General features: G+C 43.9%; 1 protein-coding gene and 1 long non-coding RNA gene across 3 annotated transcripts in view; one reads left to right on the top strand and one right to left on the bottom strand.

Annotated features, from left to right (window-relative positions):
• The window catches only part of PINX1 (PIN2 (TERF1) interacting telomerase inhibitor 1), an 88,094-nt gene that overhangs the window by 57,071 nt on the left and 11,698 nt on the right, over window positions 1-19,325 (bottom strand). Inside the window, exon 6 of the mRNA XM_069975813.1 lies at window positions 1,492-1,571. Coding sequence (XP_069831914.1) covers window positions 1,492-1,571 — 80 coding nt within the window. The remainder of the gene's footprint in view (window positions 1-1,491; window positions 1,572-19,325) is intronic.
• LOC138795989 (uncharacterized) lies at window positions 865-5,849 on the top strand. Of its 2 annotated transcripts, none has more exons than XR_011363698.1 (4): window positions 865-928; window positions 4,238-4,427; window positions 4,543-4,673; window positions 5,693-5,849. It is a non-coding gene; the product is annotated as an uncharacterized lncRNA (long non-coding RNA). The 2 variants fall into 2 exon arrangements; XR_011363699.1 differs by having other exon boundaries at window positions 4,543-4,639.

The following is a 19,325-nucleotide window of genomic DNA, read 5'->3' on the forward strand; positions in this document are numbered from 1 at the left end:
GTTATAAATGATCTGATAAAGCCCAGTAATGCTGAGAAAATGACGAAGTCCGGTAATGCTGATTACATGATGAAGCCCAGTCAATTTACACAAAATTACGAAGCCCACTAAACTAAAATGTGAACGTGTGAACATGGCCTAAAACTGACCGGCAGAAACACTCATTAAAATGCTGTGCTGAGAGTGGAAGTAGACTGCTGGGGATCAGAACAGGTAAGGCCTCTCTGCTCCCCAAAAAAACCCCTATACTGTCAGTGGCACAGATCCCCGATACTGGTATAGTTTATCTTACACTAAATAAATTCTTTAATATCTGACACGTTCCTTTTCCCAGGATCTGGGTCCTTGTGCCACAGGTTTAGCTTCCTAGGAAACAGAGATGGCTTCTTTTGGTCCAGATTTGTGTTAACGCAACAATAAAATTCACTACTTGTCATCATTTACATCTGTTTTGTGATCACGAGACATACAGCCATACACGTCTCAGCTTCCAGGAAGTGTGCAAAACGTAATCTTAGGACACAACAGGGACCAGCTACCAACATATGAGCCAATGTTCAGGCTCCGCTCAGCAAGAAGTGGAGCCATTAAGGAAATCACAGCAAAGTAAAGAGGAAATCCTCCTCCTGCCGCCTGTGGTGACGTCATAAACAATATATAATGAGAAGTCCTGCAACCTTCTAATAGATTTTGTGCTTGGGATGCTACTTGTCAACATGAGGGGAGATTTATCAAACATGGTGTAAAGTGAAACTGGCTCAGTTCCCCTAGCAACCAATCAGATTCCAGCTTTCATTCCTCACAGACTCTTTGGAAAATGAAAGGTGGAATCTGATTGGTTGCTAGGGGAACTGAGCCAGTTTCACTTTACACCATGTTTGATAAATCTTCCCCATGGTGTCTCCTCAATGACACGTTAAGTTGGCGCGTATCTCTTTCTTTAAAAGTGGCATGATAACTGTGCAGGAGGCTGGAGCAGGCCACAACCAGGGCCGATTGCTGTGCATGTTTTTCTCACCGTTGGTCTTGTCACAAAGGTCTTGGAAACCAGACTTATGACACCACACAGATATCATATAGGGCACACCGGGCAATATAGTGCCTAACCTTTTATACCATTGAGTATTAGTCAGGAACCACAATAAACTCAAAAACATAGAAAATATTAAGGAGCAAGAAACACTTGCTGATGGGAATTGTATAGCATTGTACCTTCAGAATTGTTTGATAGGCTACGCCTTTAATTAAGTTAATTTCCAGTGCATATGACCATAATTTAGACCTCTTATTATTGGGCCACACAGTCTAGGGTCATGAGCCACTGCTTGGGAAGCACGGTTATAGTGAGATGCATAAGAGGGGACTTCTCCCTCTCTTATCTACTATTGTAGCCTTCAACTAGTGAACCGTCAAGGACACAGGGAACTGAAAGACGTGTGCAGTTCAGGAAATGATACCTATTGGAGAAGAGAACTGGGAAGGTTACATTACCTTAGGAGACTTCTTAACTTTTTCTCGTTTTCCAAAAATACAAGCGAGGTCGGTGTCACTGCGGCAAGAAAGGTCTTTTCCTGGAAAAAAAAAATACATCATAGTGTCATTAGGTCTTTGTATATGAAGAGCAGACACCTTTACTGCAAACTGTCAAGTTTATGTGTAGTGGTGAGAAAATCAGTTCCTATACACATTATTGGGTATTAGCAGCGCCGGTCTATCAAGGTGCTGATGGACTGAAGAGTGGTATCTGTATTGTCTACTAATCGAGCCCTAACAGAGTACACCATAGTACCTCAAATTCTCTTTTGCAATCAACATATGGAAAGGGTAGTCCCGGATCCTGGTAAGTGAAGGACACCTCCTGTAAGTGTTCCACATGGTGTCATCACATGTAGGCATGAAGAACGTGGTGAAACCTAATCATGAGGTCAAGCAGTACCCCCAATGGATCTGTTATAGTCACCCACTATAGAAAGATTACCACATTGAAACCACCAAAGACCACCCAGATCTAGACTACTGATAAGGATGAAAAAGAGAAAGCACTCAAATATAAGGTGAAGGTGAGAGCTTATTCACCTAAACACGTGTAGCTGCATGTGTTTGGGTGAATAAACTCTCACCTTTACCTAATATTGGAGTGCCGTCTCTTCTTCATCTTTATCGGTAATTGATGGTGCCTGAGGTCGGTCACCTGGAGACGTGCACCCACGAGCTAGAAGCTCAGTGACTGGAAGTCAGCACAGTGCCATTCTATACCATAATAACAGATCTAGACTAGATTCTTCTGTGATGGATTTTCAGTTGACCTCTTCTCCGAGAAGATCACCATTTAAGAAGACCATATTGGGTTATGACTAGAGATGAGCGAACCTCGAGCATGCTCGAGTCGATCCGAACCCGAACTTTCGGCATTTGATTAGCGGTGGCTGCTGATCTTGGATAAAGCCCTAAGGCTATGTGGAAAACATGGATATAGTCATTGGCTGTATCCATGTTTTCCAGACAACCTTAAAGTTTTATCCAAGTTCAGCAGCCGCCACTAATCAAATACCGAACGTTGGGGTTCGGAACGACCCGAACCCGGTTCGCTCATCTCTAGTAATGACAGTTTTGGGAATATGTATGTGTATATTATATATATATACACACACACATTATATATATATATATATATATATATATATATATATATATATATATATATATATATACACATAACCACACATATAACCGCACAAAATCTAATGAAGCAAATCCTTGTAAAAGCCATCTTCAGGGTGGGCCTCCAAATAGCACATATATGGCTCAAAAGGGACCCTAAAGCTTCCAAGGTTATAAGAAGAGACAAGACCTGGAAGGTAAACCTGCCCCGTAACCATCTCCTACAAAGTACAATCTTCCTAATCCGAGATGATGGTAACCGTAATCAGCAATGGAGTTTATGGGTTGGAGTCACACAACCTCTTGTCTTACTCATCAATTACTATGGATTAATCCAAAGTAATTCCTCAGACTTTCTCCACCTCGTGTGGTGGATGATAGGAGTTTTTCTCTGGGTAGAAGTCTAAACGGCTTCACTTCAAGTGATTTTAAACCTGTTAAGCAATGAGGAAAGTAATTGAGGGAAAACATAGCAGAAAGATGAGGTCACCGCACTCAAGATGGGTGAGACCGACACAAATCCCTGTGTCATCTAAATGACCCTGAGCGAAATGCGGAGCTAAAAACATTGTGCAATAGAGTGAGAGCTCTGTGGGCTGCAGGTCTTCATAGCCACTGCTTACTGGCACATAGGAGTCCCACTTGTGTTATTACCGACCTGCTGAAATACCTTTTCATTTTTACTTCTGCATCCTGTACTGAGGCATCATGTGCATAGACGCATGTGATAGAATTCTATCACATTTTTTTCTATGCTATGGTGTGTATACACACATACAGTGGTGCCTTACGATTACGAGCATAATTCGTTCCAGGACTGTGCTTTTAATCCAAGTCACTCTCAAACCGAAGCAAATTTTCCCATAAAGAATCACTGATATGCAGACAATTGGTTCTACACCCCAAAAATAATGCTTTTTTATTCTGAATAACATGTAGAACAGATGAAACAAAGAACGAGAAAACAGCTGAATAAGTCATATTATGAGTTACTGTACAGTATAGCAATCAGCATATGGAGTATAATATATAGTAAGGGAATTAACATGAAAAAGCAGCAGCAGTTTGTAGATGGAACTGAAGATCCCCATAATGTAGTAGCGTAGTACAACAGGCTAGAATAGAGAAGCAGGGCTGCTGTCAGAGGTCTGTGTGGTCACATGACAGCAAAAGGGAAGGGGTGTGTGTTTAGCATGGACCAATCAGGAAGTGAGAATCAAAGAGCTCTGCAGGAGGACAGTGATAGAAACTTTATATACAGCAGTGTGAATGGCTGAGTGTAAGTGCAGACACATTATAGCAGCAGTGTGTATAGGAATGGAGAGGATGGGAAACACAAGGGCTGACAGAAACTGAAGGGAGCTTGAAGGAATGAGCAGGGCAGATGTGGGCACATAAATGCAGCACTTTCTGTCCGGGGAGAGAGGGGTTACAGCTATGGAGAGCTTACCCCCACAGTCCTGTTCCCTGATGTAAGTCCCAGCCTTAAGTGGATCTGCTATGTTTTGGAAGGTGAGGGAGACTTCACTGTGTGCAATAAGACCAAAATGATGATCTTTTTCTTAACATACTGCAGAAGCTGGTCATGGTACGGTAGGGCCTACAGATGAATACATTTCGAAAAGGCTTTGGTTTGTCCGAACACCCAGCATTTAAAAACCAGTGGATAAAGAAGTTGCAGCCCTAGCGAGTTCTAGAAAACATGGATACAGTCTATGGAATCAAATGATGAAAGTTTGGATTTGGATAAACATGCCTAAAATTTGGTAATCTCTAATAGGGACCCATCAAATGCAATGTGTGTGCACAGATACTTCTTACACTCCTGCAGATAGCCCGCTTGTCTGTTGTATTTTAACATGCCAATCCTTTTGCTCTCAGGGAGAGATAAGCTGTGACCAGAGGCGACTATCAGCGACATACTCCCCTCACCGCTCTCACCTGTGCATAGGTGGGTTAGGAAGAACAGTTGACTGCTGTAAGAAGGATCGGTTGGCTTCCATTTTTAAAGCGTAACTATAATTTCAATGTCATGTTTTTGAAAACGATAAATATCAAGAGTACAAGCAGTTTTGAGAAACTCTGTAATAGGTTTTATATACCAAAAGAGTTTCCTTCTGTACTGCAAAAGCTGTTTTCCTAGCTCCCTTCTCACTTCAGAAGAAGCAGGATTTCTGTGTCCATTATGCTCTATGGAGGGGGGGGTGTCTAGAGGAGAGAGTAAGCACGAAGAAGAGAAATATCAGTCCTGCACAGCACAACATCCTGCAATTTTCTCTCAGCATGTTCCTAGATAAGCACTGACCTTTCTGACCTCTGAATCCAGTGTTTAGGTGCCCAAACAGTCTACAAACAGCTGACCTTCATGTCTCTTCCTCCTGCTCTCACATCCCCTTTGCCCCCCCCCCCCCCCCATAGGATATAATTGACACAGCAGAACCCATCTTCACTTTGCTTCTCTGTAATGAAGACGGATTTTCTTGATAATAAACAGATAAATGGGGGGGGGGGCTGATAAACTGCTTTTTTTGAGTACAGAAAGAGGCTTTTTTCCTAATAAAACCTATGATAGAATTTCTTAAAAATCGCTTATACTACTGATTTCTGCAAAAAAATAAATAAAAAAATGACAGTTTAAGAGTTTGGCCAAATTAGGAGTTTGCAATGGGCTTCTGGGCGATATCTAGAGACAAGGTTCACACTCCTGTTTTCCCGTCACATAACTATCTCAGGGAAGTTGTGCCTCGTTCGGTGCGGTCACACCTCTCACTTACTTTATATTATGAGAATCACTTCCTCAAACTATGAGGAGATTAAGAGGGAGAAAGTTTAGTGCATCCAACAGACAGGTTATGTTTTGTTTTCCACGTGACACCACATGTTGTGTAACAAATCATGGGGGAATCCATGGTGCCCAGCGACTAGAGAAGTTGTTAGGGTCATAGTGGAATTCGGAGGGGTGTGTGACCCAAGTATTTATTTAATTATGTCATTATGGCAGCTGCTCACCTCACCTTCTGCTTAATCCAAGGGCTTGTCATGGAGGAGATCCACCCATTATAACACCTGCTCATCAACATGACGCAATACCACAAGCAACCAACTATTTTTGGACAAGGATACAGGAAAGTGTCTTGTGTGGAGGCTTCCCCGGGTGCAGGGCCATGAGAAACATAAATAAAGACGTGTGGGCAAATACAAATATGGTGTCAGTTTGGTCTTCCTGGAATAAACTGAGACAGGCTGGTTGCTTGGGACACTATCTGACAACGTCAATAAAACTATGGTAGTTAGGGAGTGTGTTCATAGCAACCACAGTCAGAAAGGACTCCAGGCATGCTTGTTATTGTCTGCTCACATGCAATTTTAATGTCATAGAGGAGTGGCACTGTGTAACAATCTCCAAATATTTTGGGAGAAGGGGGAATCCCTGGTCAGGCACTCCAGAAAGGAAGATGAGCTAGAGTCGCAATCATGCTTGTAGGCGCCTCCTTCATTGTCGTTTATGGAACTTGTGTGAAAAGCCAAGTTGTTTCTACAACTACAATAAAAAGAGCCACATGTGTAGTTGTTGAACATGGGCCCTTGGCCAGAAAAGGTTGTGCACATGTAAAAACGATGTTATTCTTAAATAGGTTAAATGGAGTGAAAGAACTACATAAAAAACAAAACTGATGTCATGGTGTTGTGTGATACTGCCATATGGTTCTTATTAAAGGGGTTATCCGGGGCTACAAAAACATGGCCACTTTCTCTTAGAGACAACACGACTCTTGTCTCCAGTTCAGGTGCGGTTTGCAATTAAGCTCCATTCACTTCAATGTTTTTGTTGCACTGGATAACCCCTTTAGCTCTTGTTCATTCTCTGTAAGACTTCATCACATAACCCTAGGTCCTTGCGAGAGCATGTATAGCAGAGAATGGTACCCCATATCTCCTTAGACTTTAAGCATTACCAAAACACAAACTGTCAACCTAGTAGTCAGCTTCCAAGAACAACTGCTTCCGTGTTGGAGCATGTCACTTGTTCAGGTGTTTCCATGAAGAGTATTGCCATAAATCCACATGATGTCTTGTTTCCTGAATATGACGGAAAATCTCTTTTTGCTTTTCTTATACACCTCCTAAGTAAATATTACCTAATAATCTATGAGAGAATTGTATGTATATACCGAATGATGAGGTTTACATGTGACTAATGTGATAGCATGGCCTGTCCCAATTAAAAGCTTCCTAATGGGTTTTCTGGACAAGAATCTCCTTCAGAAAAACCTTCACACTTAAAGTGACTCTGTACCCATAATATGACCCCCCAAACCGCTTGTACCTTTGGATAGCTGCTTTTAGGCATTAGGCTGGCACAGCCTCTGTCCCTCCTCCCCGCCCTCCTCATCATTAGGAATGTTCCAGGCAGATTGCCTCCTATTCCCCACCTGTTTCAGCCCGGCACATGGGCTGGATCGTTAAGACACCTGTGCAAATGTTCAGCATGGAGAAAATGTTCCAGTGGCATTCCTAATGATGAGGAGGGTAGGGAGGAGGGACGAAGAGGTGGTGCAAAGTTAGGGCACAGATATTCTAAGCCACGCCCGTAGGGCACGGGGCTGTAGGTTTAAAAGTTGTTTTTTAAGACAATAACTGCATCGCCTGCCAAACGGACCGCAGGACAGATCTTGGATTAAAAGAAGCAATCCGAAGGTACAAGGGGTTTGGGGGGTCAGATTGTGGGTACAGAGTCGCTTTAAAGTCATCATGCGGAAAGCTATCCATAGTTCTGCACCTTCTCTTCCCTCATTGGTTTACCATTAAAGCTGTCCTATTTTGATGACATCAATGGAAACAGGCTTGATTTCCACCCATACTATAGTATACTTTACTGCAGGGCCAAAGATTCCTTGCTCCGACTACAAAAGCACTTTGTCCACTTGGTCAATGTGGTTGGGTATGTTCTTGGTGGAGGAAATAGTCATAGGCTGAACAATTCTTTAATTCCCTCATGTCTATAACATGCTTCACCAGACTGCATTTATTCATATGTAATACACATCCTTTTTTTTCTCATGCCCTGTGCACCAACTTTGTAATGTAGCACACTGCTTCTGTAAAGACCCATAGACACATTGTATTGTCTTCAGTAAGAAATGCTCCTCCCCTCCAACTATTAAACTTTGAAAACTATCTAATATTTATAAGGGCCTTTTGACTCCCCAGATATACAATGCTAGTAAAAAGGATTGGGCTTGTTAAATTCCTACACTAGATCCTTCTGTTCTCCATCCTCAGAAGAGTTTAGTTGTATCTTTCTCTCCTCTACTTATTGAAGGCCATGGAGAACTTGGACATCAGGAATAATGTTAAGTGGAGTGGCTGAACTGCCGCGTGGAGTCAAATGCCGAGCGTTTGTGTGCGGAGAACATTGGTGAACCACAACTGTTTGGCCTCTCTGCCTAACACTAATCAGCAGGAAGAGCTGTTGGCCCAACATGCGGACAACGGGTATTTGTTTGAGCGTATAAATTATAGAGTCTGTCATACAAATTTTCCAATGTAATCTGTACGAAAACCATGTCCCATGGAAGTAAATGGTGTTAGGTTACCTCATAGCCATAATAAAAAGGCATTCCTATTGAACGCGGAAGACTATACAAGCTGATATATCTTATACAATTATTTGGATGCCTATGCCACATCATGGAGCAATGGATTCCAAACGTAAGGCCAGGGAACCCCAAACAAGCTAGAGACACAACTGTAGAGTCATGACATGCTGCCTTAACAGCATCTATGCCTTGTGTCATCCATAGTCAATGTACATGATGGATATACAACTTAAAACAATAAAACCTATAGCCTCAAAATGTATTCATCTTACTCTGTAATTGGCCTTAAAAGGCTTACTAAACCACTGGATCTCTGACACACTTCCCACTATTTCTGAGCTAATAACCTCGCTTAAAGAAACTCTTCATTGGGAAATGCCGGATGCAATCCGCAACAAAGATGTTTCCACAAAAAATTTCATTAAAAAATGGAATTTTTTTCTCATAAAGGTTATGTCGCAGGAGGAGAGGGAAGCGGTTATGAAACACTTTTGTAATACTGTTTGGTATCAGACGGCGGAGGCAGTGGGCACCCTAGGAGTACTCAGAGTTCCTTAATTATATTAAAGATAGAGATTCTTTATTTTCATTTCTTTCTATCCTGTAGAGCATTCATTTTTGTTCTTTATATTCTATTGTTCCTTATAGCAAAATAGTTTTCAAACTTACTATATTGTATCCTATTTATGTCTTCCTTTGATATGTAACTGTATTGTTATAGATAAAATTAGAAAAATCTAATAAAAATATTTTGGGGAAAAAAACAAACAAGAAAAAACAATGAAGCACACAATGGATAGGGTAAAGCCCCTATTATACGGGGGGGACGAAAGGTCTGGTCAGCTCTTGCTTGCTCCTTGTTTCCCGCTCGCTATTACACGCCTCAGCAGTAAGCGCGTAAGAGCCAGGGGGCCCCAGGGAGCTGCCCGGGTGATCGATAGATCGTCCGGACAGCCCATAGAAGATGGCAGCGGTCTGCTGCTGCCGCCGCTCCTGTTGCGGCATATCGCTGCTACCCTGATTGAGTATTTCTCAACATTGTTGAAAGACAATTATGAGCCGACATTGTCCATGTCAGCTCATCGTTGCCTTCTATTACACAAAGTGATTATCTCCGGTATTGGCTGAATACGGCCAGTAATCGGTTTGTGTAATAGGGCCTTAAGTGTTGTGGAAGCTCCCTCCGTGATAACCAAGGGCCAATCTTTAAAGGATGCAGGGTCCAACTACAGAGATTTCGCAATGCGTTGTAAAGAATTCAAGATGGTCGATCTACAATCTAGGAATGATAGGGATAGGGGCCTAAAATGGGAGGCATCTGTCAGGTTACCACAATGTCCAGGAAACATCCAAGATACATGTGCAGCAGAAGCAGTTGCTAAATTCTGCACACCAACTGTAAAACTCTAGAAGCTTGCCGGTGATGTCATCCTGGGTGGCGACGTCATTCAGATTCCAGGGCACCCAAGTCAGTGGTGACCGTATCAGAGGAGTGCATACACCTTTCCTCTGGAAGCTGGTATATTTCACACAGCAGCCAGGGCGGAGACAGAGGAAGTGAGTCAGGTCACTAGCTGGCAAGAATCCTGAAGCCTTCCAGAAACACTCATGCTAAAATGCGCTTCCATCACTGTTTTTTTTTTCTTCCTCTTCGTACATTTCTCTCAATAGTGTAATTACAGAATGAGGAATCCTACAAGGTTTTCATTAAACCCACAATTATTTAATCCAGTGTGTCAGCACATCGAGGCATTGAGCCTTACGTACATCTTCATGGGTATCCTGTTCTATCGGAGAACGATGCCAGATTCCTTTTTTAATAAGATATCTTCAAATGTATTAACTCTGAACTCTAATGCAATGTCACAGTCTGTGTGTCGTCTTCATAGGAAATCCCCAAGACGTGGCCTGATGGGGCTCCTCTCCGTCTGGATTGGGAAACATTGCTTTAATAAAATAGTTCTCGCTTCAGTGACAGCGTCTTCTAACATGCAGGTACTGTGGTAATGAGCTGAATATTGGGGCACCACTGTAGGTAGATTTTGCCAGAGGAAACTGCAGACATGGAGGCATTTTCCTTAGAGCAGCCTGTGCCAATGATAATATTTGTATAACGCCAACAGATTCCACAGCGCTTTATCCAATTGGGTAACCTTTCAGACAAATGCCCATCCATGTAACACATCAACTAAAATAGGAACCAACAGCCTTGAGCAGAAAACTTCCTCTCCAATACATGAACATGCCTTAATGGGAGACATGGACGCATGGATGGGAGAACCAAACAAAGTGGTCAAATACTCAACCACTGAGGCAACAGCAATTATGTAATGGATGCTACATATTAGTTATGTCTAGATAACTAGCTCAAAACAAAGACCTATGATATCTAACACATTTGGTCTTCAAAGAAGAGTATCTGCACCAAGAAGTAAGAAGCTACAAGTAAAAGTCCATCACCTAAAATTCCACCAACCATCACACTCTTCCTTCTTTTCTTTAGTCCACTCCACTCGGAGTTCGGGACTAAGAAGAATCTATTTACGGGGTGTTCCACAGTTCTGTGGAAATCTTTTACTCACTTTTTTGGGCCAAAGCCAGAATTTGATTGCAAAGATATGTAAAGTACAAATGGAGGTACTTAAAAGGAGAAGACCGGGCACAGACCTTTTTTTCCCCCCAAACAGACAGGGAGGAGGTGGCTGAACATAACATGCGCTTATCCCTGGCTCCAGCGCTGGGGTCCGCTGTACTCCACTTCGGTTCACAGCCCTTTTAGCAACTTAACGGCCCAAGGTGGGACCCCCGCTACGGCCGCTGACTGGCAGAGCTGTCCGACACGTCCCCACTTAGACCTAGAAGTGGCGGGGGACCAGGAATCGGAGCAAAGGACAGCAGACCCCAGTGCTGGATCGGTGTCTGGAATTCTCCTTCTGGCCTTGGATAAAAGAATGGCAGCATAATGCTGTGTGTGAGACCCTCCTACAGTCCTAGTGATTTAAGAGGGATATGGAAATGTCTGTGTGAAGCAGACTGTGGTTTAAGGATATGGCACCCTACCAACAATAGATGGACGGATTCAGCTCATTGAGTACATATACTCAGGTTTGAAGCGTTGTCCCTAAGGGGTCCTTTCACATGGGAGATCAGCTCTGTTCCATCATGGCTTCCCCCAGTGCACACAGTGAGGTCCATAAAACATGGAGGGGGAAGTCTGGTGTGGAAGAACTTGAATGACGGCTGAGCCTGGACCTCAAGACCACCCAACACTTTTGTTAAGAACTAAAGTTGCTGTTGTAGATAAAGTCCCACAGAAACCTCCAAAATATTGCACTAAATTTTTGAGGAAGAGCACAAACTGTTATACCACAAAAGAAAAAAAAAGGGGGGGGGGGGGGGGAATGAGACTCCATATAAATGTCTATGGATTTACAACAAAATGTCTTAAAAGCTCCTGGGGGTGGAACGTAGAGGGGGTCCATGCTTCTCTCTGTATAGTGTTGTCTTGTTCATATAGGTATAATCACTTCCTGCTGGGATACATAGTAGCTCTCGCTTTTGGTAAAGATTTTTTTTTTTTTTTTACTAACAGTTTTTTTTTCCCTTTTATTATTCCATCTGTAATTTTGGCGACAGGTTTGCATTTAAGAAAAAAAAAAAAAAAAAAAAAAAAAAACAGCTTCACAGCGCACATCTGTTCTCCTAAATACTTCTCCAATGACCTCCATAAATATCACGGCACTGACAGTCCATATGTTCTATACGCAATAATGAGAAAAGTATTCGAGCAAAGGAAGATGACAGGCAAAAGTATCTGCAATATTTCCTAATCTGCCAACACAAACGGGAGGGAGTGGTTTTCCATGAGTTATCTCATCCCTTGTTATCAGAAGGGTTCCCTGGCAATAACCTGACCATAGTTTGGAAAATTGCATGTAAACATTCAATCTTCAGGCGACATAGTCTGTTCATGTACGCAGATGCAAGATGATATTGTATAGCTGCTCTAGGCTCCGACTAGTACAGCAACATCTAGAACAGGAGTAATTCCATCTTCATTTTCTCTGTGAGGGTGCTGCAGGGAACCCTCTTATGCTACGTTTATACGGAGCGATAATTCACCCAATCGATGGTTTAGCGATTTTGAAGCAACGATTTAGTTTCTATAACGATCAGCATTTAGACGGAGAAAAATCGTTAAAAAAATCGTTATTGCGATGGTTTTTAAGTTCGCTTAAGCCCATCTCACACATGAATCTTTGAAAGACTGTTTACACGAAGCAATCTGTGAATTTTTAGCACGACGATTTGAGAACATGTTGAAAGATCACAATAAACGATTTCTTGCTCGTCGCTTGATGGTTCGCTGTGTTTACACGAGCCAATTATCGCTCAAATGCGATTGTTATTGCGAAAATTCTAACGATAATCGATCCATGTAAACGCACCATAAGGCCTGGGATTACAAATCACCCCTGCGCAGGAGGGAAACAGATCTTTGATCCAATTAGTTTGAATAGGACAGTTTAAAACACCTGACGATTCAACTGTGCCGCTGGATGTGCGGAACGCATCTTGCAGCCTCCTGCCGTATGGCCCGAAAGTGAATGGAAAAAAAGGCATAGGACACATGATGACAAGTGATGCATTTTTTGTGGCATCAGTTATTAGTATCTGGTATCCCTTAATGCTGCGTCACTGGTGTGGGCGTTATGTTGAGAGCAGGACGGCACCTCCTTCCTCCCTGCTCTGCCTGAGCCTGTAAGCGTGAGGACCTGGCACTGTAATCTAAATGGTAAAAATTACACAGACATGTCGCCACCATTGCACTCAAAATCACAATAACATGCGCACTCACTCCCTGTGCTCTCTGAGCAGTGCCGAGCTCTAGCAGGATTCATGGAGAGTGCGCGGAGCAGAGAAAAAGTGTCCATGTTATAGTGACGTTGAGTGCAATGATGGCCACATGCCTGTGGAATCTTCACCATTTTTTAATCCTATAGGTTGGGTACACACAGTATATTTCAGTCAGTATTGTGGTCCTCATAACAACCAAAACCAGGAGTGGATTGAAAACACAGAAAGGATCTGTCCACACAATGTTGAAATTGAGTGGATGGCCGTCATATAACAGTAAATAACTTCCATTATTTCAATATAACAGCCGTTGTTTTAAAATAACAGCAAATATTTGCCATTAAATGGCGGCCATCCACTCAATTTTAACATTGTGTGACTAGATCCTTTCTGTGTTTTTAATCCACTCCTGGTTTTGGTTGCAATGAGGTCCTGACATGAGGACCAAATACTGCCTGAAATATACTGTGTGTGAACCCAGCCTTACAGTGCAAAGTCCTCCCAGTGGTTCTAATACTTAGTCCTATGGAGAGGGCAGGCACAGCTATTAGGGCAGTACTGTGGGGGGTACAGAGGCTGTGCATATGCAGCGACTGACACTGCGAGTTGTAGGCAGAGAGGTCTGGGCTGGTTCTGATGAAAGCGGAAGTGCAGGAGGAATCTAGCAATGGAATATCAGCAGCTTGGAGTCCAGCAGAGTGGTGATTACAGATGGAATCGGTCACTATGTAAAAGCTGTACAGGATCCTTTGCTGAAAATATTTTTTTTTGATGAGGCCGGAGTTGTCCTTTAAAGGGTGTCACATGACTTAGGCCGCATTCACACGTTCCATGTTCTGCACGGAACACGGACGTCGAATGCATGTAACGGACTTCTCCACCGCCCAGGCAGCATCTGGAGTCAAAATCCAAGCAGTCAGGTTTGGAAAACATTGCCAAACTCAAAGACTTAAGCATCTCTGCTCAACACTACTGATCGCTGAATATCCCGGGAGACTTTTCTGATTTCTTGTCCAATGACTCTAACAAGTGGAGAATATTAAAAAGCACAGTAGTCTGATTATTCATAGAGCGGTATATAGGAAATACAGCTATACGAGGTTACTGTGATCCCACTTCTGGAGTGGACATGCCATATGAGGCCCTCCAGGGAGGAAGTCTGAGATAAATGGCTTTTCTAGAGATGAAATTCCAATTTTGTTTTACATTTTCTCAAGTCTACATCAAAAGAATGCTTTCTTCCATCCTATATGGACTTCCTCATCAAAGTCCAGATTCGGTGTCGGGAAGGAACTGCCGACACTTAACACAAACAACCCAAGTCCTTCCCAAGACTCACGTACAAGTCACACACATTCCTCCTGAAAGTCTCTAATAATGAAGAGAAGGGGAAAAAGATCAAACAATAATATAAATTGCTGTGTGGTAATATTTTCCCTGGAAACTTCACACAATACTAAAGTATGTTGGGATATCAGAATTTCTGGATTATAAGGGGTGGATGCTCCTATAAATAGAAAAATATGCTGATCAGCCATAACATTACAACCACACTGTGTCAGCCATCCTTGTGCTCTGACCCATCTAGGAACGGACCCCATATCCCTGTGATGTCTCCTGTGGTATCAGCAGCAGATCCTGTAAAGTGTGGGGTGCGGACCCCATATCCCTGTCATGTCTCCTGTGGTATCAGCAGCAGATCCTGTAAGGTGTAAGGCGTGAGGACCCCATATCCCTGTGATGTCTCCTGTGGTATCAGCAGCAGATCCTGTAAGGTGTGAGGACCCCATATCCCTGTGATGTCTTCTGTGGTATCAGCAGCAGATTCTGTAAGGTGTGAGGACCCCATATCCCTGTGATGTCTCCTGTGGTATCAGCAGCAGATCCTGTAAGGTGTGAGGTGCGGACCCCATATCCCTGTGATGTCCCCTGTGGTATCAGCAGCAGATCCTGTAAGGTGTGAGGACCCCATATCCCTGTGATGTCTCCTGTGGTATCAGCAGCATCCTGTAAGGTGTGAGGACCCCATATCCCTGTGATGTCTCCTGTGGTATCAGCTGCAGGTCCTGTAAGGTGTGAGGACCCCATATCCCTGTGATGTCTCCTGTGGTATCAGCAGCATCCTGTAAGGTGTGAGGACCCCATATCCCTGTGATGTCTCCTGTGGTATCAGCATCCTGTAAGGTGTGAGGACCCCATATCCCTGTGATGTCTCCTATGGTATCAGCATCCTGTAAGGTGTGGGGACCCCATATCCCCGTAATGTCTCCTGTGGTATCAGCAGCATCCTGTAAGGTGTGAGGACCCCATATCCCTGTGATGTCTCCTGTGGTATCAGCAGCAGCAGCATCCTGTAAGGTGTGAGGGCCCCATATCCCTGTGATGTCTCCTGTGGTATCAGCAGCAGATCCTGTAAGGTGTGAGGACCCCATATCCCTGTGATGTCTCCTGTGGTATCAGCAGCAGCAGATCCTGTAAGGTGTGAGGACCCCATATGCCTGTGATGTCCCCTGTGGTATCAGCAGCAGATCCTGTAAGGTGTGAGGACCCCATATCCCTGTGATGTCTCCTGTGGTATCAGCATCCTGTAAGATGTGAGGACCCCATATCCCTGTGATGTCCCCTGTGGTATTAGCAGCTCCTGTAAGATGTGCGGACCCCATATCCCTGTGATGTCCCCTGTGGTATCAGCAGCAGATCCTGTAAGGTGTGAGGACCCCATATCCCTGTGATGTCTCCTGTGGTATCAGCATCCTGTAAGGTGTGAGAACCCCATATCCCTGTGATGTCCCCTGTGGTATCAGCATCCTGTAAGGTGTGAGGTGCGGACCCCATATGCCTGTGATGTCCCCTGTGGTATCAGCAGCAGATCCTGTAAGGTGTGAGAACCCCATATCCCTGTGATGTCCCCTGTGGTATCAGCAGCAGATCCTGTACGGTGCGGACCCCATATCCCTGTGATGTCCCCTGTGGTATCAGCAGCAGATCCTGTATGTTTCTATTCACTGACAGCAAGGAGATTTGCTTTGCGTTTCAAAGTCTTATAATATCTTATATTTAAAGGGGTACTCCGGTGATTTAAAAAAAAAAAAAAAAATCATATAAACTAGTGTCAGAAAGTTATACAGATTTGCAATTCACTTCCTACAGGAAGTGGTGTATTCTTTGCAGTCTGACACAGTGCTCTCTGCTGCCACCTCTATCCATTGCAACGACTGTCCAGAGCAGGAGGGGTTTTCTATGGAGATTTGCTACTGCTCTGGACAGTTCCTGACATGGACAGAGGTGGCAGCAGAGAGCACTGTGTCAGACTGGAAAGAATACACCACTTTCTGCAGGACATACAGCAACTGATAAGTACTGGAAGACAGGAGATATTTAAAACAAAAAAAAAGTTCCCCATGAGGTTTACTGAAAATCATATAAGATAAGATGGAGATGTCTGTTAGGTATAGCACAACACAACAGGGCAAGGTGGTAATCAATGGGGTAGGGGTCTTATCAAGCCCCCGCCATTAGGGAGCAGTCACCAAACAGTGGCACCCCCTTTATCAGACATGTCTCGATGCAATAGGTGGGATGCAATGCCCCATAAGTTACAGTGGTAAACATAAGTAGGATCCCTCCCCCCACCCCTGCAATAAACCACAAAAACAAGAGCTGTTCCTTTAAGAAGAAAACATAACAAAAGTAAACTACAAGTTCCACGGCTGACAATCCCCCCTCTTCTAATCCCCGAAACCTGACATGCCAATCAGCAGCTCCTGTCGGCAGCGCCGTACCCGCCCACCTATTAGCCAGACAGATTTGTAAGACTCCGGGTCTAAACTCTATAATTATTTCCTGCTCCCGAATCCAACGCTAACACCTGAAGGCAGAACTTTCCCACAAAACCCCAAAAGGTGAATATGAGGATGTGAGGGAGCGACAACTTTGTGTAAACTCCCAGGACGGGATGGATATAGCGCCCTCGGCCCCCTGTACCTAGATATTAAATACATATCTGTGCACAGCCAGTCCCCACCCAGGGCGGCCCGGGGCACCACAGAGACAGTCTATGTACGTTAACGTCCCTGAACTCCTGACCCTATGGAGGCATCGGCACAGCCACCGGGGTGACAGACCGGTTTTCCTCTGCAGCTGCAGTGAGAAGGGCGGAGGGCCAGGCTGGGAACATTGACTACTCAGGCTGAAGCATGCGGTACAACATATGTACCAACACACGGCCCTCGCCCCGACGTGTCATTTCTCACCTGAGACAGCCCGCACACCAGTGCCGCCGCTTCCCTATGTTACTACACCTTGGGATAAAGCTGCAGCTGCCTGACACTAGCTGCACCATGGACAGAACGGCATAACACTCACAGACTGCGGAGGGATTCCAGAACTTTCTAATATACTGTATGCACATTTAAAACATTTATCTTCTATGGATTGACCAGTGATGAACCTGAAAAATGATTACTGCTTTATCCAGTCCAGACAATGATCCTCATACTCTATACAGGTGTTCCCATTCACTGACAGCAAGCAGGTATCCTGAAAATAGTGAGGAGCTGATTCACAAAGCTGTAGATGGTTCCATTTATGAATAAAAGTGTGAAGGGGGGCAGTACCAAGCTGTATGATGGCTGGGGGTATAATAGAGGGGACACCCAGCAATCTGTGCTCCCTGTCTGGATGGAGAGCAAGCGGGAAAGGGGGAGAAAGAGAGTGAGAAAGAGCCAAAGAGAACGGGCCAAAAACACAGAAAGAGTGAAAAAGACAGAGAGCGAAAGAAAAGAAACAAAAAGAATACAAAGAGAGGAAAGGAAGGGTAAAAGAGGAGACACAAGGGAGATGCGGCTTCCCCAGTAAGCGTGCGGTGGAGCCACAGTCACATGGGAGACGTCCTGCATAGGTCTCTATGAGTAACAGAGGGAAGGCGTGTCATTACTTTTATGACCTCCACATGACAGCAGCCGGCGCCGTCTTTTACGGGGGACTGGCATGATGTGACTGCTGCCAGGCTGCTCCTCTTCTTCCCGTAACCTCGGAGACAACCCAGCTATGAGCTGAACAGCTGTTCTGTCTGACAGTCCAGCTGCTATGGAACAGCTATGGTCCCCATACATGGTTGTCAGGTAGAGTGTCCCTAGCAACCTGTAATTCTCAGGTCTGACTAAGGAGCAAGTGGCCAACAAGGCTTCACATTACAAAAAGCTCCTGTGCTCCAGCCATATGGGCGCACAGTATACCCCTCCCTGCCCTCAGGCATCCACCCATCATGTGCTGCGTTTACACGGAACGATAACTCGCACGATCGTACAATTAACGATATCGAACGTTTTTTTTTTTTTTTAATAACGATCAGGGTTTAAACGGAACGATATATCGTACGGAAAATTCGTTTTTGCGATCACTTAAGCCTATCTCGCACATAGGTAAAATCGGTGAACGACTGTTTATACGGAACGATCTGCGAATTTTTTGCGAATGACGAACGAATGACGATTTAAGAACATGTTCAAAGACCAAAATGAACGATTTCTCGTTCGTCGTTCATTTAATCGTCGTCGTTAATCGTTCGTTGCGTTTACACATACGATTATCGTTCGAACTTCAAATTCGATCGTTATCGTGCAAATTCGCACGATAATCGTTCCGTGTAAACGCAGCATTACATACATACAGGGCGGATAGGGCATGTTCACACAGCTAGGACCATGTGCTGGTTACGGTCACTCAGGTGCAGGGCGCTCGTTATGTGATAGAACTCTGATAACTGTAATAAGTGCGCCAGCTGTGACGTCACATGACCAGGGCTGATCTGTATCTGCTGGGACAGTGACTGACAGCAGGCAAAGATCTAGACAACCCTGAGGAACCGATATCTGTACACTAGTCTCCTATACTCCAGTATATACAGTACAGGTGTTCTAGTTTATACTGTACAGGTATTACATAAACACAAAACACATGCTATACTGTACAAATGTATACTGTCCTATTGCGGTATATATAGTACAGATGTTACATGCTATAATAGTATAGTCTGGTATATTAAGATATTATATAGTATATCTGTACACTAGTCTCATATACAGTACAGGTTTTGTATAGTACAGTGTGCATTGGTCTAATATACTCCAGTATATACAGTACAAGTGTCATATCTGAACACTGGTCTCCTATACTCCAGAATATACAGTACAGGTATTATATAGT

Source organism: Dendropsophus ebraccatus, chromosome 6, assembly GCF_027789765.1.
Source record: "Dendropsophus ebraccatus isolate aDenEbr1 chromosome 6, aDenEbr1.pat, whole genome shotgun sequence".
NCBI classification, from domain to species: domain Eukaryota; kingdom Metazoa; phylum Chordata; class Amphibia; order Anura; family Hylidae; genus Dendropsophus; species Dendropsophus ebraccatus.